This window comes from Chaetodon trifascialis, chromosome 10 (assembly GCF_039877785.1).
Source record: "Chaetodon trifascialis isolate fChaTrf1 chromosome 10, fChaTrf1.hap1, whole genome shotgun sequence".
Taxonomy (NCBI): domain Eukaryota; kingdom Metazoa; phylum Chordata; class Actinopteri; order Chaetodontiformes; family Chaetodontidae; genus Chaetodon; species Chaetodon trifascialis.
Window position 1 is genome coordinate 7,435,505 of NC_092065.1, and position 20,984 is coordinate 7,456,488.

General features: G+C 42.1%; 3 protein-coding genes across 3 annotated transcripts in view; 1 reads left to right on the forward strand and 2 right to left on the reverse strand.

The window, feature by feature from the left end:
- tmem117 (transmembrane protein 117) overlaps positions 1-2,863 on the reverse strand; it is a 47,075-nt gene extending 44,212 nt beyond the window's left edge. Inside the window, exons 1-2 of the mRNA XM_070973166.1 lie at positions 2,423-2,863; positions 621-928 (exon numbers count right to left, since the gene is read on the reverse strand). Coding sequence (XP_070829267.1) covers positions 621-900 — 280 coding nt within the window. The 5' untranslated portion in view covers positions 901-928; positions 2,423-2,863. The remainder of the gene's footprint in view (positions 1-620; positions 929-2,422) is intronic.
- Positions 2,864-4,266: 1,403 nt separating this feature from the next.
- LOC139337361 (twinfilin-1-like) lies at positions 4,267-12,628 on the forward strand. Its single transcript, XM_070971904.1, has 9 exons — positions 4,267-4,346; positions 5,425-5,505; positions 5,638-5,816; positions 7,113-7,208; positions 7,330-7,434; positions 9,986-10,111; positions 10,634-10,784; positions 10,879-11,000; positions 11,393-12,628. The coding sequence occupies exons 1-9, from the start codon at positions 4,322-4,324 to the stop codon at positions 11,552-11,554; spliced, it is 1,047 nt and encodes a 348-aa protein (XP_070828005.1). The 5' UTR covers positions 4,267-4,321; the 3' UTR covers positions 11,555-12,628.
- irak4 (interleukin-1 receptor-associated kinase 4) lies at positions 12,585-17,787 on the reverse strand. The gene is made up of 11 exons (XM_070971903.1): positions 17,263-17,787; positions 16,988-17,133; positions 16,332-16,496; positions 15,535-15,695; positions 15,396-15,460; positions 15,149-15,263; positions 14,950-15,059; positions 14,414-14,600; positions 13,895-13,957; positions 13,461-13,625; positions 12,585-12,942 (listed from the first exon to the last, which is right to left on the reverse strand). The coding sequence occupies exons 1-11, from the start codon at positions 17,421-17,423 to the stop codon at positions 12,886-12,888; spliced, it is 1,395 nt and encodes a 464-aa protein (XP_070828004.1). The 5' UTR covers positions 17,424-17,787; the 3' UTR covers positions 12,585-12,885.
- Between the last annotated feature and the right edge of the window lie 3,197 nt (positions 17,788-20,984).

A 20,984-nucleotide genomic window follows, 5' to 3' on the forward strand; every position in this document is an offset into this window, starting at 1 on the left:
ATGGGAGAGGGTTGTGAGAGGGTCACGTGACTTCGTAATGGATTACAAGCCAACAAGGTTGAGAACCGCCACTCAGATACAAGCATGAGGAAATCCATTAAAGTCCAAAAAACATACAATGATTTCTACTATATGCCAAGCTGTAACCATTAAGCGATTAGCTAATCCACAACTATTGTGATAGTCGACCGATCAGTTTAAGAAAATAAAATTCCAGCTCTTAAATGTGAATATTTCCTATATCTAAGCAAAAACACCAAACTTCTCCCAGTTTCTGCTTTTCTAATAATAGCGATGAAAATTACTGTTGGTTTCAGCCCTGTCGCGTAATAAGAACAGAAAACATTTACAAATACTGTTTGACCCAGATCTGATTATCAGTGAGAAGAAAGGCAGGAAAGAAAAGATGGACGTAGCAGCACAGATGCAAAGACGGGCGCTGGTTGCAAAGGCATCATGATTGCCTTTCATGACATTATTAGTCGCAAACAGTAGGGCATGAGTGTGAGGTGCTGTTCGCTGCTGAGAAGCCACAACAAAAACAAGTCAGGAGGAGGTTCCCTCCCTCAGTGGAGCCATTACTCTGCACATTCCACTGCATTATCGTGCGCATGACTTACCAAAGAGCTGGCGGTGGAATATAAACTTCCCGGCTAACAGGCCGCTGATTATGGCCAGAATCCAGCACACTACTTTCAGGATGTTCCAGCCAAGGCCCGGGTACTTGTTGAACAGGAAGGAGAAGCAGTTTCCCACCACAATCATATGGGCCTCCGTCTGACTGTGAGAGACTGGGTCCTCGGCGAAGATGAGGAAGTTGAAGAAGGTGACGAGGTAGGCCACGATGAGACGCGACCAGGGGTGCTGGAAATAGTAGCGAAAACGGGCATCTATTTCCATCCTGCTGAGCCCCCTGGCCACACCACACCTGGGAGTCAGAGGGAGAAAGCGGCGCTTTCAGTCAGATTACATTACATTCAAATGAGCAGGGCAGATTAGAGTGAAAACATCCCTGGGACGAGATTAGCGGTAGGAAGATAACTGAGGTTTGGCACAGATTGGGATTATGCTAAACTCAGATAGTTCAACCACAGTGCCAATAACACACCTACATGGAGATTTCACAGAGCAAAGGCAGGCTTTGCCACCCATGCTAAGGTCATCACACATGACAGAGAGGTCCTTGGTTAGTGATGCTGACACAGCAAAAAAAAAAAAAAAAAAAAAAAAATCATCTTTATGAAAACAGGTTAAACTGGTGAAAAGTTACCTGAGCTTCACACAGAACAGGGAGCTGAAGTTAAGCTCTATCAGTCAGTAAAACAAGTCAGGGTCTTTGTGTCACACCTGGATGAGGTGAGTCTTGAAGTGCTTAGCTGTAATGCGCTGGCTTTTGAAAGGCTTATCCTCTCAGCCTGTCTGCACTGTGGCCCCCCTCAAAAACACTGTGGCAGCATGACGTTGACGCTTTGCTCCGGAACACCTGCCAAGCAGCGCTCGAGTAACTTCCCATCAGTCCTCCCCCTCTGTATTTTCAATCCCAGCTACACTCGTTCACCCATGATCTCCTGTCTGAGCTCCCTCGCCGTGGCTGGTCTGACTTTGCTGGACTGAACTTCCCACACCAGTTCCCCGATTTGACACCGTTTCCTAAAATACACCACGGTGAGGAATTTGGAATGGTGTAATGGCTTCAGGAATAGAGCTGCCACAGTGGAGCACCCATGTGGCTATTCAATTTCACCAGCATCATGTCTGTCGTGTCAGTATGTGCCACCTTGGCAGCTGCTAGCAGGTGATTCCACTAATAGAGGCAGGGATGATTAATGATTCTGTTAAAATGCAGAATTGGTTTCCTGTCTTTACACCAGCGCCTTATGGCAGGAGAGTCCCTGGCGTGTGTGGAGGGGGACCCAGCCAGAGCACCCAAAGGACACCAAACAGGAGAGCATGCAAACGCTACACAGGGAGGGTGCATGGCGTGTGGTAATGGGCTTTAACTTTGTGATGGAAATGCAATGAAGATTACAGCTAAATTTGCAAGATCTGTCATATTTTCTCCCTCTAAACCATAAAAAATACATGTGCACTGATCAGTGTGAACAGTCTCCAAGTGCTGCAGGAGAAACACAGGAATGGCCCCACTTTAAGTGCCAGTTTCTGAACGGACCACCGTGTAAAGAGCATCAATGTGCGAGCACAGAGATCCCCTCTAATGTCACAGTGATGATGCCAAATGTCACATCACCAACCCCGCGAATCTCCGAGAAAACACAGCGAGCTCGACTGGAATTATCTGATTACACAACTTATGTGTCGATGCACCCACTGAGATGTGGGACGGCCGAGATCCGTGCAAGACCTACCTGCCTGCAGCCGTTTGTGCATGTGCGTTTACATTAAATCACCATTATGAACGCACCTGCTCCACGCCGTTTTTCCTGTCAGTCGACGGCCAGGAGGAGAAGCCCCTCTCCCGCACGGCTCTCCTGCCACATCAAGCCGACAGCGGCGCTCTAACGTTAATCATCCCAAACACGAAATGATACGAGAGGGTTGGGGAGGAATTATCCATGCGACCTGTTGTCGGTACACAACAGAGGGACCCCCAAATCCTCTGCCATTGTCCTGGACCGTCCATGCGCCGGGTGGGCTAGCTCAGCCGGGCGATGCTTCGTCAGCGGGTTCCCGCCGGACGGTGCAGTTTGGGGGCTGTTAATGGGACTGTGCCGCCGCTCCTGCTGCTGTGCGATGGATGGATGGATGGATGGAGATGGCTGAGTCCTCACGGCACGCATAGCATCAGCGCAACGCAATGTAGCCAAACACGTTGATTCACCAGCGTCAAGCCTGAGCCAGTCACAGATATAAAACATCCGCTCACTCTTTTCAAGATAAAGTGATGAATACTGACACGTTTTAGCAGTAAATATCCCAAACAAATTATTATTATTATTATTATTATTATTATTATTATTATTATTATTATTATTATTATTATTATTACATTTGCAATTGTTTTATTTTGGTTTATTTGAATTACTTTTGTTTTAATTTCATTAATTTCAATTCAATTTCATTCTTTGCCACCTTTGATATTTGGCTGAAAAGACTCAATCAAAACATACAGTTTTCCAGAAAAATTGGAGGTATTTTTTTATAGGTTTTTGTTTGCGTTATATCATGTCAATAGCAAACTGTGCTACGTATGCTCAGAAACCAGTTTTAGATGTAGCACGGGACTAATTAAGTCTCGTGACACAGTCTTATTTTGAAGGCCGGTTCACATGGTTTCCGGTATGACCCTAGTTGTGTCCGCTGTGACAGAGATGAGGTTCCCTCTGGTGACAGGATGATTTTGCTGCTGTAAAACCTATCCATTTATTTATTTATTTATTTATTTATTTATTTATTTATTTATTTATTTATTTATTTATTTAAGGAGGAGTAGGAGGGACAGACAACAGAGACAGGAAGCCCGGTGGCTTCCAGATGTTACAGGATTTCACGCCAAATAAGATCTGCTGCCATGACAGGCGGAAATCTCCCCCTTATCACAGATCAGAGAGCTAAATCAAAAAAGAAAAAAATAGCTGACTTGCTTTAATCGTGGTCCAACCAGGAACATAAGGCCAATTTATGTATATATGAAGAACTGCTGTAATCATTTTAGTATACTGCTGTGTACAAATACCAGTGAACACTTAGAAATAATTTATTTTAGCTTATGAACTTAAAAGCAGATAGTTTTCCAGACTAAAAAAAAAAAAAAAATCCAACCCAGATTTTATTAAAAGAAACTCCATAAAGTACTGTTCTTCTTACTCATCTTCTTCCTCTGATGATGATGGCTTGACCAGGGGCTACATTATTAAAATGCAGCTCACAGGTTCATTAATAGTAATCCAATAATATAATACATAATGAAAAAAAAAAACCATTACGTAGGCCATTCTGCTGCATTATGACTACTTTTGCTTTTGAGTACAGTTTGCTGATAATTCTTCTGTTAATAAAGTAAAATCTTACTTTTTGTAAATTTTTTACACCCTGGCAAGATGTGATACCTCCTGCACCACTGATATTTTCATTCTTGTATTGCACTACAGTGTATTAATAAAAGTCATCAAAAATAACAAAATAATAAAAACAATTAAACACATGTAAATTTAAATAAATCTTTTGATGTCATGTGATTTTTTTGCTGTTGATGACGACAGACAGGGGGCGGGTCTTGTCGATGTAGTCCACTCCACTTCCTGCTTCTCTGCCCTGGTTTCCCCGATCAGCTGCATCAGCCCTTTATCCGACGAAAGACACAATGTCACATCAGACGGGCATTCAAGGTAGATGCGTTTCTCCTCTTTCAGTGTCTCTGTCTTTATGTGTGCTGCCGTGCGAGTGTGTGATTCCCAGGCGAGCTTTAGGTAGCAGCAATAATTCATTACAACGAGAAGCTAGCGTCAAGTTAGCTAGCCCCTCCTAGCTAGCTTTGAGCTAACGTTACCGTGATGTGTGTGATCAGCGGTGCCCCGTTTGAGCACTTTCAGGACTATGAACATAATCCCTCAGTCTTTTGCCAGTTTATGCGCCACCCAAATCAAATCTACTCCACATTTTCCAAAATAGTACAAAAGTATTTTATGCTTTAGCCTCTCAGCATAAAGCTTAAAACCTTTAAGCCTTCTGAATGGAAGGGCGACGCCTTCGTTTAAACACACTGCTGGCCTAATAGACCTGCCGGTGCTCCCGCACAGATGTGAATACCACTGACACAACCTGCACTGTGTTGCTGTAAGAATGGACTTCTGTTGGGTGTGTCGACCTTCTATATAAGGCAGCAGCACGGCGGAAATAATTAGTCTGCTTTGAGGTAAAACGACGTGCAAATTAAGTAAGGTAATAACACAGTCTTTACTGACCTTAAGCCACCGTTCAACACTGTTTTTCTTATGAATTAAATGTTTATGTATGTGTGATCAGGTGTGTGCTCACGTGTTTTTCTCCCGTCAAAATTAGTGGGCATACTGCACTGCAGACTAAAGTTTTTCTGTCCCTCCAAACATTTCCCTTCCTGTCTGTGCTGCAGGAAATTGCTTTTGCACTTTTGCAATTCTACCTTCCTGCATAATTAATCAAAAGCAGGGTTGGAAAGCTGCGGAGTCACTGCAGCTAAAATCCTGAAGACACTGCTTTGAATGTGAGGGAGAGACCTGTGGTATTGTGTCTGGGTTTTGAGGTCGAAGGTGGTCAGCCTTCGGTCCAGAGTGAAACCCTGCAACTTTCTGGTTATCGTAACAAATTCTATAAATTATGGTGTTTTGCAGCAAGTTCAGTTGCTTTGCTGCTGTTGCAGAACCAAAGAGTTTCTTTTTTCTCATGAGGAGACTCTCAGGAGACTGACCCCTCTCTGTCTGTTCTCAGCGGGTAATGATGTGAAGGATATCTTTGCCGATGCCAAGAGTGGAGACCAATATCGAGCCTTAAAGATCGTCATTGAGGATGGTAAGTGTCCCAGAGTCCTAGATCATGTTTGTACCCCTCCCTACACTTCTGCTTAGGCTGACATTAGAGTGTAAACATGACTAACAAATCTGAGCACTGCTGGAACTTGTGTGGCACACATCTGCTTTCCAGAGCAGCTGACTCTGGGCGCCACCAAGAAAGCATCAAAGAAGTGGGACCAGGAGTACGATTGCTTAGTGCTGCCCCTCCTCGAGGATGATGTGCCCTGCTACATTCTGTACCGGCTGGACTCCACTAACAACCAGGGCTATGAGTGGATCTTCCTGGCCTGGTCACCGGACCACTCTGCTGTAAGACAACCGAGCCAAGGCTGGCTTTAATGAATGGCTTTCCGTCCTGCATGGCATTTGTCCTCCTCTGCTTTGAGTATCGGATGGGTGGGGTTACCACATCAAGGCAGCAGTTCTTTGTAAGCTTACTGGATAAAAAGGTGGACAACAGCACATTCGTTATTTCCTAACAAACCTCTTGAAGTCTAAATATGGGTAGATTATGGTGCTTTCCAAATTACATGGCGCTTAGCCTAAACCTCCAATCTCTGACTCAAAATTCACCCTCTTAGTGCTTTGAGCTGATACAGGCTTATCTTGCTGTGTTTCCCTGTTATACAAATGCTCCTTTTTGCATTTGCCTGGTTCTTAACGCATACAATGTCACCTCAGTCACTGTGACACAGTTCCACTGAAAGTTGACGAACCGCTGTTTGGGACCGAGCCACTGTGAACCAGCCATGACAAATAGACATGTGAATGTTGTTTCTGTGACAGTGGAAAGAGGAATGCTGTGAGGAGAGATCAGTGCCAGCATAAAGTGCCATGCAGGATATTTGTAGCACTCTAACTGCATGGTGGAGCTGAGCTCAAATTCACTTTCTCAAAGACATAACTGAGCTTAACATTCTTGCCCTCCAGCTCAAAGCACAGGGCTTCAGGTTTAGGCTTGTCTGGAAGTTGCTAAATTATTTCACAACCAGTCCGTGCTGCAGCCATCGCTGAGTGTGTGTTCATATGTTTTTGTTCAGGCAGTAAGTGAGACCTAATTTTTGAGCAGGCATGTCAAATCAACTTTATTTATATAGCCTAAAATCACATGTTTTCAAAGAGCATTTGGAGGTACCCCACAGAGCAATGTTTTTATGAGTGGGTCCCTTATCATTTTGATCTACAGGCATTCATGCTAAGAAACATATCAGTGCACCAGCAAAGGATGTATGCATGACAAAATGATCAAATAGCCGTCTTTCTAAATGTCTTAGTCGGCAGGAAATGCATTCAACACTGGATGCACTTTGGTGAGAAACCATGAATGTAGCTGAAACTAGTTTACAAGAAAACTTCACAGGGCAACTTAAATTGAAGCGTTTGCAAGAATATAAGCAGTCATCCAAGGGCAGTGGCAGATTTGCTCAGAGCACAGATGCCCCATTTCCTATCCCATAATATTCTGCATTATTTCTATCAGAAACTGCAAAAACTCATTACAGAGCAAAAAGAAGGAAGATATAAAAGGAGCTGCGAGAACAAATACCTCTGCAGCTGTTTACCAAACGATGAAGACTCTTTGACTTTTCTTCATATTCTCAACAGGTGCGACATAAAATGTTATATGCTGCTACCAGAGCCACGCTGAAGAAAGAGTTTGGAGGCGGGCACATCAAGGATGAGATTTTTGCTACCGTGAAGGTGGGTCTCACCACAGCAACACTTAAAGTGATGTAAAAAGCTCTTCAGTGCGCTCAGGCCTCATCAGTCTTTTTTTCTGTATGATGTGTGATTGCGGGTTGTTTTTGTTTTGGGCCCTCAGGATGATCTGACTCTCAGTGGATACAGGAAACATCTGACCTCGCAGGCTGCTCCCCAGCCCCTCACTGCTGCAGAGGAGGAACTGAGGCAGATCAAACTAAATGAGGTGCAAACACACACACACGTCATTCAGGTGTCTTTTCTTGGCCATCATTTCCATTGGAGATCATCTTGGAGGAAATAATGCACCTCATAGTGTTCTTCGACACAGATACCGCTGCCTGTTGACAAGTTGTGTGGCTCGACTCTGCTCTGAACTCGGTGTGTGTTAGGCTTGTTCTCTGTTTCAGTTCTGAAAATGGATGACACGATGTCATACTTAGACCTGTGGCCTTAGTTAGGGGAAAAAAATAGCTTACCTCAGCTCACAGCGGTCTTCTACCTTATCACATCTCCTGTGTGTGAGATGTAAATCCCACCAGAAACAGCGCTGGAGTATCAATGAGGGCCAGTGATGCATCCTTCCAAACAGCGCAAGGTCAGCAGCAGTGCAAGTGTGCATATGCTTGCCCGGCAGTATCAACACAGCGCAAAGACGCTGATGCATTAGAACAGCAGGATGTTGGCAGAGATGAATCTATTAGGCTTTTACAGCTCACACCCATAGCTCCATGAAAATTCTGGTTTACAGTGGTAAACCCCAGCCAGCCGGAGCAACAAAGTGCTTAAAGAAGAGCTCTTTATGGGTGTTCAGACTGACTATTTCCATGTGGAGTGAGCGACATGCAAATGTGAATGCGCTGCAGCTGTGAGTACTTGGCAGTGATTGTGCATGGAGCACAGGTGAGTAGGGACACACCGATTTCACTTTCTCAGCTCTGATCCATTTGAATGTCTGCTGATACTGAGTATCGAGCCAATACCTGTGTTTGATTCATGAGGTTTATGTGTGGAGGCGACTGGGATCATTTGTTTATGTGTGAGGCTTTTCACTGTTAGTGAGGTGTCTCTTACATTTAACCCCAGCTGGATTTCATTAAATACTGCTAATGTGCTGCTGATGCATGACATAGTACGCACACGCAGATTTAAACAGAACTGAAGTGAATAGTTTGGTGCATAGATCAGCCCCATTTCCACTGCCACCCTGATCCAGCTGTTTGGGTCAGGATCGGATCGGTGAATCCCTGCAGGTGAGCTGCATCATCGTGCTTTGCCTTTGCTGTTTGCAGTGATAAGATGAAGTAATGCTGTAATGTGATATCCACTGCACGCTGCTGATGAGGCCAGCACTGTTTACACTGCTGATGTGAAGGGCTTCAGGGCTGCGTCAGACAGACTCCACCAGAGAGAAAGTTTAGAAAACAGCATTTGAAGTGTCATTGGTCACACTTAGGGAGGGCGTTCCTATAATTTAACCCAAATGAACTGCTTTTGTTTCTTGAGAGACAACCTATTCTAATCACTGCTCTTCTTGTCGGCCACATAAACAAGAACAGCCTTTCTTACCATATATGGACGTGCTCTGAGTCCCTCTCCAAAGTATGGGCAATTAAAAGCAGCAGAGCAAATGGGAAGTGAGGTCTGTGCTTGTCCCACTCGACCAGCTGTTGAAAGAAGATAATATACCATTAATCTGTACCGCCTAGATGAAAAAGAGGCTTTGAAATATTTATCATTGCTGTGCCTTGGAGACTGCCTGCCTTTTACTAAGCAGATGGATAAAAGACCCGCAATCCTTTTTGGTATGCGAGGTAGCTACATCGGAGGCTCAATCACGTTAGCACGGCATTTCATTTTGTGGGAACAGGGCTCTAAAAATAGATGCAATCCATCAGTGTAATCCCCTCAGCAATTCCAGTTTTCTGTGCGATTTCATGGAGCCGCCTTGTCGCTTCCGATACAAGCACCTCATCTGTAATCATCATGCTCCAAAATTCAAGCTGCTTGTTGCACTTGTAAACCTTTTTGCTTTCTGACTGAAATGAAGAATATTTATTCTTTTACCCACAAGTCACTATGGCACCAAAATCACCTGCAGAAGCCTGTTAATGCTCTTATTGACTTGTCCCCTCATACAGTGAAATTTGTTCTGCAGATAACTTATGATAGTCAGCACGGTGGCATAATGTAGACGCATGAACATGTTAGAAAGCGGATGCTCACTGTATTTATGTGGGTGTTGGAGCGTACTTCTGCATAAATATCCTTATTAATAAAAAAACTGTTTCTCCTATCTGGAAAATCTCTTGAAGTCTGACATATTTAAATCTCTCGGGCGACAGTGTGCAGCGAAATAATTCCCAAGTTAGATGTGAAAATATTCTGTCTCTACACGCTGTCGCCTCTCTGTCTGCCCTCTCTCACTCCTCTGCCGATTTGGTGAATTCAGGGTTTTTTTCGATCAAACCAGAGTTGGTGATCGTTGGAATAGTGGAAAGACGAGTTTTACAATGCTAAAATTGCTGTTTCTTTAAATGGAGTCTGGTGGCTTTGGTGAGAGTGACACAGCGGCTGTTTCTGGTTAAACAAAAGGATCCGACTCTTTAACAAAAAGTTTCTTTTACACTTACTGGACCAGTTTCAAAACTTGTTGTCCCCATTTGCCACTTACACACAAACACAAATAGAGTCCATGAGCAGAGATAATACTTGACCAGAACTTGCAATTGAAAGCTGAAGTGCCTCCGGTTTTGAAGTGTGTGTGTTGTGTTCAGGTGCAGACGGACATCAGTGTGGACACCAAGCAGCAGACTCTGCAGGGAGTGGCCTTCCCTATTCACAAAGACGCTGTCGCAGCACTTGAACGTTATAGGGAGAAAAGAATCAACTACGTACAGCTGGTGAGTCCTTAAGAACAAATAATGAGTAGATGAGCAATGTTTGATCAATACTCTAAGCAATCAATTTTCTGTCTTTGGTTAGATACTGTTCGCAGAGATACAGCTGTCTTTGGTCAGGAGTTGTTTACAGACCAACACAATGAGTTACTTATTATGCCCAAAAGCCTTTGTTCTCCTCAGTGAGATTCAATGGGCTCGTGTCACAAGATCAGATCAGAGCAAAGTACAAAAGAATAATTGTGGCACTGCTGCTGCTTTGACTCAGTTCCCTTTTTGTTTGTCATCCTGAAAGCTTTTTGAGACAACCGTGTGTTTCGTTCTACTCACCCGTTCAGGGTTTAATCCAGTTAACCGGCAGCTGAGTCAATGTGTCAGTCAGACACACCTGAGACGCAGGTGCTTTGTTATTCACTGTCCACACCCAGATTTTCTTAATTGTGTGGAAGTCAAAGCAGGGAGGTCAGCAGGCATGAGAGCACGTCACCAACCCTGAGAGTAACCTTTCATTTCCTCTGTCGACAGCAAGTAGACGCCGAACAGGAGCTGATTCGGTTGTGCAGCACTGAGCCAACAGAGTTGAAAGACCTGCCAATGAGAATCCCTAAAGACACTGCACGTTACCACTTCTTCCTCTACAAACATTCCCACGAAGGCGACTACTTAGAGTCCACAGGTGATTCACACAGTTGACACGCCCTGTTTTATTTCTGTTCAGCTATGAAAGTGTTTGTGTCCACTCCTCTCATTGTTTTTTTTTCTCTTTGCAGTCTTCATTTATTCTATGCCCGGATACAAGTGTAGCATCCGAGAGAGGATGCTCTATTCCAGCTGCAAAAATCCCCTGGTCGACATGGTGGAAAACAATCTCCAGATTGAGATTGAGAAAAAGGTAAGAAAAGACTGAAGGACCGAGGTCAACCGCATAAAAAGCTTGATAAGTTTTCTCACGAACTTTAAGCTTTGAAAACTTTTTTAAATCTTGAATCTGTCTCCCAAAATACGGAATATTCAAGACTAGATAAGCAACAGTCAGCACACATTAGGTATCCTTTATGAAGAAGACTCCGAGTGTGTGGTTTGATCAACAGCGAGTTGAGCTGATCAACAGAAAATTAATCAGACGATTGTTGAAAAATCACTGGTTGCTTAATGATGACTGTGTTTATGTTCATATCAGATGTATTTGGATGTATGAATATCAGCTACACTCTGTGTAACATCATCAGGTTACCAGGTTTTGAAGTACATTCATAAGCTCAGTTTTTTTTGTCTGGTTCCCAGTTGGAGATTGACAATGGGGATGAGCTGACCAGTGACTTCCTGTACGAGGAGGTGCATCCCAAGCAGCACGCCCACAAGCAGGCCTTCGCCAAGCCCAAAGGCCCTGCTGGGAAGAAGGGCGGCCGCCGCATCACCCGACCACCCGCAGAGGAGGAAGATTAAACAGACCTCAGCGCCCGGCCACCACCTCCACCCAGAGCACGTTCCACAGTGGAACATTCCTTTGATGGGGGGGAATCATATTTGAAACGCTTGTTTAAAAGAATAAGACAATAACTTCAAATTCCCACAAAGTTCACCAGAGACCCAACTATGCACGCCAAGGACAACTGAGCAATGACACACTTCAGAGTTTCCATTTGTAGCTCGCCAAATGGAAGCGTATTTATGTATGTTAGCACAGTCACAAAAATGAATTTACAAGGATTCAGCGAGGCCCAAACAAAGTCCAACATGAGGTTTTTACATTGTTGCCAGCTCTGAGACTTTAAAAATGTCAGTGTGACTAATGTGAACTTGCGCCAATATGATACAATTCCCCCATTTTTAGTTCACATGCTCAGATTCTTAACTTGCATTCCTTAAGTCTGTGTCAATTAATGTTTTTGTGTCTAATGTGTTCAACATTTGTCTCCTACTGTTTGCACAACAAGGTGCTCCAAAGCAGAAAAGATATAATTATCCCACTTGTGTCTATTGATTCATTTTAACAGTGCATTTTATATTGGAAAATTGACTTCTTTTTTGATATAACTGTGGTTTACATGAAAAATCATCTGCTGAGAAACTTATTTTTCTATGCAAGTGCTGTAAATGTACATATTGTAGCTGTGTGATGCTCTATGATTAAGAAACAGTCTGGTCTGTTCTGGTGATTGTCAGTGTCGGTGAGGATCACAGTGGAAAGAACAGGGGCTTCCAGAAATATTACGTCAGTACATCTCATATTTCACTGAGAGGAAGCCACTCAAACTTTGCTGGTTCCCAGACAGGAGGGGACTCAAGCAAGCGGATGGGAAAGGGAATACTATACTAAGTACCTTGATCAAAATGTTGCCACATCCACTGATCTACTGAATAATATTAGGCAAACTACTAAGCTCACCTCATGTTTGAAGGGAAAGTCCCTTCACATTCATACAGTGTCATTATAATAGAAAAAAACATCACGTTTGGTCTTATTTGTTTTCTTACAAATCTTTCTTTTAATGAAGAAAATAAAATATTTAAATCATACATTTTCTGTTTTCTTTCATTTTATTCAATTCCTCACAATAAATACATAATGAGAAACGGTAGCAATGATATTAGGGCATAAAATCTGCTGACTTAGGCTCACAAAATGCAGTGTTTTTGGAAGTTTAGTACAGAGATCGTTGCAAAAAATATTTTTGCATCAGTAATTTCTCTAAAACTGCTGAGAAGAAACGTCAGTGTGTGCGCTGTGACTGCAGCAGGCTCAGAAATCTTCTCTGGGATGCTACGCTTCACTCCTATACCTTAAAATCCAGTGAAATGCTCTTGACAACTCCTTTAACCTCCAACAGGACCTGTTGAAACAGATATTAATATTAATTTCACGGTCGACAAATAAAAATTCATGAACTTTTTTACATAATTTAATTTACAGGAAAACAGACATTTGTAATCAAGACTGCTGCTGATCCCATGCTAAATTGATTTATTATTGGTGAGGCCTTAATGTCATTATCACTTAATCAAGAGACCAGCGTGCAGTCACAGTTGTATTTGTTTCTTATTTAAACACAGGAGAAGACTTCAGAGATGTAGTTGCTGAGTCTCTCAGAGGATAAGTCTGATGATTTGTCAGCAAATCCCATGAAAAGACTAAAACCAACAGCGAACTGATCCCTTTAACAAATACTGTCAGTGCAAGCCTGTTATACAAATGGAACTATGTATTTGTGTTCTTTTTAAATCTATAACTTCAATATAATGTTATGAGAGACACACTAGGACCATGTTGGTTTTGTTAGGTGACATGCAGACAGTGGTGCAGATGCCAACACAGTAGCTTAAACTGCACATCTGCCTTTCCTCAGTGTACCTGTTTGATGACGGGCCGCCTGTTTTTCCTTTCGTGGAGGCAGTTGCAGGCCAAAGTGTAGATACTTTCCGCCTGGCTCAGCTCCGAGTCTCCCATCTTTTTGTCCAGGAAGTTCTCTAAAGTCAGCTCCTCGTCTTCATCATCTATATCATACCTCATATCCATCTGGGAGAGTCAGGGAGGGAAAATCACATTACAGCCTGAGGCTGCCCTCAGGGAGCTTCAAAAGTCATGATTTGAGGAAACTATTTCTTAAATTTCATGTTAGTATTATTGCTTTTATCATCCTGGAGGCTAAAGTCCTTTCAGTGGCTTTTTAATGACTGCTAACTGATAATGTTACCTGACTAATTAAATGCAAAGTCTTGAATAAGGTGTAACTGTAAACTGTGGCCTGACAGATCTGCAGTGAAAGCCTCTTTTGTGCTGCTTACCAGTAACTGTGGCTCACGGTTTTCATCAGCTGGCGGGAGTCCAGACAATATTTCTAACAACACCTGTAGATGGCCGAGAGACGGGGTTAATCACATGGCCCTGAACGACAGAAAACCTTTATTAGCCCAACATGTGCTGGGCAGGCTAACAGACACTTCAGTGTTTCCACAGCTGTCCTAATAAGACATACAAGCTTTGCTGTAAGTAATGCACTATATGGAAGGTCAAGCTGTTTTATACAGTGCTGATCTCATAAATCAATCAACCACTGTCATACAATGGATATTATGTCTGACATTTATAGCTACTAATACAGTACAGCTGTGCACTGAATTCAGAATTCTTAGTGGGAAATAATGACAGATGGTAGATAAAATAGAGGCCTATGTTCACAAATGGGTAGAAATGTATTCTATATATATGTGTCAATAGTTTGGGAGAAAGTAAAAAGCTGAGTTGTTTTCTCTGTTTCACACAGCAGTTGCACTTTCCCCTCCCCCGACATAACATGACCCTACCACTCCAAAGCTGAACACATCAGATTTTGGTGTGATCTCTCCTCGTAGGGCCTCAGGTGCCATGTATGCACAGGTACCCACAATCCTCTCCGTCATCATGGTTGTTGAAGTCCGCTTGGCCGATGCTCTCGTCAGCCCGAAGTCTGAGATCTTTGCCACAAACTTTTCATCCAACAGGATATTTGCACTAACAAGACAAAAAAAAGATTAGCACTTGTTTGTTTAATATGCATAAAAACCTAAAAATGACTCAAAATGTGCCCATTCTTATATCTCATATAACGCAAGGATACAGCCAGGAGACCGTTAGCTTAGCTTAGCTAAACAACTGGAAACTGGAGGCTGTACAACAGTAATAAAATCCTACTAGCCTCTCTAAAGTTCAATAATTAAAACATTATAGGTGCCTTGCTTGCTTTGTCCAAAAGGAGAACTGCAAAAACAAAAATGGGAAACAGTGAACTCGTTTTCAGTGTTTCTGCTAAGCTAAGCTAACCAGCAGCTGGCTTTAGCCTCATATTTGACACTTTATGTACCTTTTAACATCTCTGTGGACATGATGGCTGCTGTGCAGATACTCCAAACCCGTTGCTGTCCCTTCGGCTATCAAGCATCTCTGTCGCCAGGACAGTGGTGGACTTCCCTGCTAAAAGGACAAAAAGCACACAATTAAATTATCTGTGGACAATTGGACAATTACAAGAGGGCAGACTCTGTGGTGTAGATGGTGCTTACCAGGCAAGCTAGCCGGTCCAGCAGAGAACCATTGGCCATTAAGGGATACACCAAACATGGGTGGTGTCCATCACAGGAAAAACCAACCATGTCAACCAAGTTCTCATGTTTCAACCTGTGGAGCAAGCAGCCTCATCAAACCAGACCTGTATTTTCAAAAGCTTGAATCATTATCCTTTGTTGGGCTTGAAGAAACTGTTGGATGTTTAGGGAAATAATAATAAAATAGACAGAAGATGAAACATACACTTTCAGAGTTTGGATCTCTTGGTTGAATTGAACTTGCAGCTCATCCAGGGAGACGTCATCCATCTAAATGAGAAAATATTTTGTGATTTACAAGATCTACAAAAGCACACGACTGGCATGAACCTACTGTCACTTACTGGATTGAGTTTTTTCACTGCAACGGGTTTGTCATTCAGGAGACCTTTGTACACAGTGCCAAAGCCTCCCTCTCCGAGTCTGCTGCCGCCGGCTGATACAGGGCGGTCATCAAAGTTGCCTGTAATCTTCATCAGCTCATTGTACAAGAAGCTGGAGAAACCTAATGAGGGACACACAGAGAAGCATCACGTTAGCGTTGGGTGAGGTTAACCCCTCTGCTGCTACCTGCTGGTCAGTGATGTTAAATCACAATTCTTCAAAGAAGCACAATCATATTTAATTTTGCTTCTGTGGAAATCAAGATGACAGGAAATAAGAGACAAACAGTCCAGTTTAGTGGTGGAATGTAGCTAAGTAAGAGTATTTTCATTTTATTCTACTTTATATATCTGCTTCACTACAATTCAGGGCAATATTGCACTTTTCACTTCTTTCCATTTATTTGACAGCTATAATTATAGATTATGTAAGATTTTACACACTGAATATGTTGGCAGTTTATAAAACATGATGCACTGTTACAGATTAGACTTCCCAAAATTATTTAAAGTATTTAAAATCAGCTTCACCTCCACAAGCAACATTAAACTGCTCCTCAGGCAGTAATGCAACCATGCTAATAACTGTGTGGGCTGAGTGCTCGTATTGTTGATGCTTCTGCTCATTTGGAAGTAGTTCATGTTTTATCAACACAAATGTGGCGCGACTTTCCCACACAAAGGCAAAATTATATTTCAATTAAACTCAAAACATGCGTATAATGTCATTAGAACTGAGGATGACAAAAAAAAGTCACCTGTGTGGGCTTGTTCATTGCTCTCCATGAGAATCTGAGTCTGCAGAGAGGAGGTGGCAGGCGCTGGCTGTGTCTCTGTGTCTTGCAGTGGTCTTGTTGGGGGGGCACTGCATGGCTGTGCTGCTGGAGAGACCTGCCATGTCTCTGCTGGGATGGCCTCCTCCACTGTGTGTGTGTGGACAAAAACAGAAGACACATCAAAATAACATATTTTGCCCATATGGTGCACTAATCATGGTCGCCTTGAAAAATGGTTGTGAATCCTTTTGTGCAAGATTTTGAAGTAATGAAGAGATTTTCTGAGATTAAGCATTTATTTTGGTGAGTATGGTGAGTGTTTAGCACAGCAATTATTTGATCTTTCTTTTTAAATCCTTATTTCTCTGTGGATTTATTGTACCTCACCATGTAATCCCATATGAAACAGACCATTTCATTGGATGACACAGAAATAGGAAAATCTTCATTATGCAAGTTTCTTTTCTGTTTGATACTTGTTGATTGTCAGTATCTGCATATTTTTCACCATGTTTCCACAGTTATTTGTGATGCAGGTGTTTGTGAGTTTTGAGCATTTGAATAAGTACATATAGTTGTGATCTGTGAGGCCTGTAATTATTGCAATGCTTTAAAATAACAATAACAATAAATCATACCAGGGAGCAGAACACTAGCAGCAGCCAGTAACTTGTTACTCTTCAAAATGTCCACCAGTTCACCCACTGTACTGTTAGTGGTCCCCCAGTCTGCCAGCAGCTCCACTGTAGGACTTCTCCCCTGTGCAACAAGGCCTTCAAATCTCCTGAAAGACAGACAGACAGATTAACAGACACACACAGACAGATGTGTTAAATCATTCGAGCCATACTCTGAAACAATAAACAGTAAACACATCATCTTGTCCGCCATGTCACCAGCTACAATCACCTACCTGACATGATGCTGAGTGTACCTGAACTCCCCACTCGGCTTCCGTATCGAGACAATAACATCTTTCCAATTCTCTTGAGGGTCTAGAAAATCGGACAACTCGCGACGTAAACTATAACTAAGGTTACGAATGTAAGTAGAGGAAGTGACCGAATTGTTCATTTTACGGTAAAACGCAGACACAAACTGGCTATCTAGGTTTTATCTGACAGTTATAACGACATGATGTGTAAGTTTCAGCGCCGTTATGGATGACTGATTACAAAAATAAAAACATTGAGAACTGACACTGGACTCTCAGTTCGATAAAAATGTTATTTCCGATATTGAGCAACTTCCCCAAACGTAGCACAGCAGGCTTATCCCACATTAGTTCCACCTTCAATGCGGAAATACAAGCAGTGGTGGTGTAAAAAGTGCTGTGAATGCCCCGGAAGTCGGTGATGGTACTTTTTTTTTAGTTACAGGTAAAAAAGCAGAAAGAGAGACAAAAATGAGACGTAAAGACACACATTAAAAAGAGACTAAAGGAAACAGATCCAGCGCTTACCTACATGTTTGTAGTATGGCAGCGCCCTCTAGTGGACAGTAACGAGAATTCACTGTTTAAAACCAGCTTGACTTTGATCTGGAAAATTAATTAAACATTGTTCAACATACCTGTAGGGATGGAGGGAGTATTCAGATTTCCTATCTACAAAAAAGTAGCTTTATCCCACTGTAAAAAAAACAAAACAAAAACAAAAACAAAAAACAATTAAAGGTCATGCATTCAAAATCCAAAAATAAAAGTACTCAAGTGTTATCTGCAGAATGTACTTAAAGTATCAAGTAAAAGTACTCATTATGCAGGCTGTCTCCTTTGAGGGCATTATATTATTATATATTTCATATGATTGGATGAATAGAATTTATGTATTAATCTATAACAATGTGCTATATTTTATAAGGCATTCACATTTTTGGATGTAAAATCTTAGCTATCAGATAAATGTAGTGCAGTGAAAAAGTACCTCAAAACTGCACACAAGTACCATACTTGAGTTAATGTACAAGTATATTAAATCAAACTTTATCAAATTACACACACACCCACCCACACACACACACACACACACACACACACACACACACACACACACACACACACACACACACACACACACACACACACACACACACACACCTGATTATTCCATGTTACATTGCATGCCTGGGTGTATATATAGATTGACTGAACAGTTATTTCCAGTGCTCATTTATCACCCACATAAAAACATCTTTGATGCAGTGGATATTGCTTTTGTGTTAACTGGACACAATGAAGCGCTGCTGCTGTCAGCAAGCACCTGATGTAAGAATTAATTTAATATTACTGAGCTAAAAATAACACTTCAGAATGACTGCGCTAGTCCTTGTACCTTGTACCTTGTACTCGACCTTGTTTGTGGATTGTGTGTGTTAATTTTGTTCCTCCATCATCGTTCTCTCTCTCACTCTCTTCCTCTCTTCCTGTTGTCAGTGCCTGATCTGTTTCTGCTCCCATGGAGGTAGATTTATGAGTGGAATTGCTGGCTGAATAGAAGCAGGTAAGGAGTGGATAACACTGTATGTTTACTCATTGAGCAGGTCAGTAGGTTCAGCTAAAACCACTGGCCATGCTGGCAAAGTACACCAAACACTACAGAAGAGAGACTCCTCTCAGACTTACTCCACTCCTTCAAACGTTCAAGCTGCATGAAACAAACAACCCCATCAAACCCGACCTGTGTCAAACACCATTGGCACATTTGCAAACAAATGGAAGCATTTGCTCTAAAGTGCTTTGATTACCTTATTTTGTACTAGCAATACATAATCTGTTTATGGTGTGTTAGTTGCTATTTACACTGTGTTTGTTGAATTGTGATCAGTTCCATGTGGGCTGGAGGGCCGGGCAGTCTGGCTGAATGGGTGGGGTGACGAGCTGCGAGGTGTGTGTGTGTGTGCATGCGTGTGCGTGAAGAATATTATACTAAGCATGAGAAAACATTTTGAGTGAAATCACAACTGAAATCAAAGCCAAGCAGACATGAAACGAGTCTGCGGCCATGCTACTGGCTCTATGACGCTGTACTTAAACACAGTTTGAGCTTAATGATAATGTTTGCATGCAAGTGACAATGCTAACATGCTTATGTTTAGCAGGTATACTGTTTCTAATGTTTACCATCTTAGTTTAGTGTGTTAGCATGCTAACATTAGCTAATCAGCACTAGACACAAAGTCCAGCTCAGGCTGGTGGGAATGTCAGATCCATCCTGAAGGGGACATGAATGTCTGCACCAAAATTCACAACAATCATCAGATTGTTATTGTTATTTCAGTCTGGACCCAAGTGGTGGACAAATCCACGCTGCTAGCATGACAAAAAATCTTGTGCATACAAAGATTAAAATAAAATTAAAATGAAATCCAATTTTCTTCAACTTTTAACCTGTTTGAGTTGCTTTTGAGCTCTGTGAGTATTTTATGTCAGTTCGCTCTCCTTCCTATGGAGGCTGAATGCACTATATATTACAACAGTTGGAAAATATATATATAAGAAAAATAAAAAATAAAAATACTTACCAAGATAAAAACTCAGCTAAATCTACCCAAAGCCATCTGGAAACTGTGAAGCTGCACATAGAGGGAAACACAATTTCAAAATTTAACTAAAAACCGATGAAATTTTTTAATAATATCGGTATGTGTAATTGTTTTATGGCAAGCAGTATGAAGTTTGTGGAAACACTAACCCAAAGCATATGGCCGCCACTGATGCGACAGCAACTCGCATCACCCACAACACACGCAAAAACAATCCTTTAATGTCACATTTGATTGTGAGGAGTCCCGATGATGACAAATGACGTTTATATGATATTTCACAGCTGAGTATTTCAGCTCAGCCTCATGCAAACAATATACACGAGATGATCTAAGCAGAGAGTCTGCTGTCCCACGCAGGCCTGTGTTATGTTTTTAGGCTAGGTGGGTGACACCATGCATGACACTCTTCATAATAAAACCTCATTTGTAATGCCTTAGTGAGTCATAAACTTTTTTTTTTCCTCTAATGGACTTTCTGACAATGCATGCACATGGTCTGCATTACATGAAAAGGAGACTTCACCATGTGTGTAAACAAACTGCAATTAAGTTATTTTGCATGGAACAGCATAATGAGAGCCATTACTGCAATTGTGGTGGCCAAGAGTGTGTATCCTCTTTATTCCCAGTGTTTGATACAGGCTTCCACAAACACATAGTCCTGAATTTATGATCTTAATGAGTGCTCGTCAGCGGTTGTTTGTCATGAAATGTGTTTTTTTCTTTTTTTAATGTGTGTATTTATGTGAGTGTGCACAATGATATGTGTGACTGTAGGTATGCGTGCATTTGTGTGTCTGTGTGACTTCATGAATGCGATTGTGTGTAGTTGCACCTCTGTTCTAGTATGTGCCTGCCGATTGTGTGCACAAGCCAGAGGGGATGAGTCGGGTGTAATATTTGTAACGTCAAGATATTACCAGGTGCCTGAGGGACCTTCAAAGTGGTTCCAGCTTTGACAGGGACCTGCAAGCACAAGCCACCAAGATCTCAGATTAATGCTTTTGTGAGCGTGTGTGTGGATGTGTGGGACTTGCCTGCCTTATGGGGACGAAACACAAGTCCCCATAAGGTATATCATTAAATTAT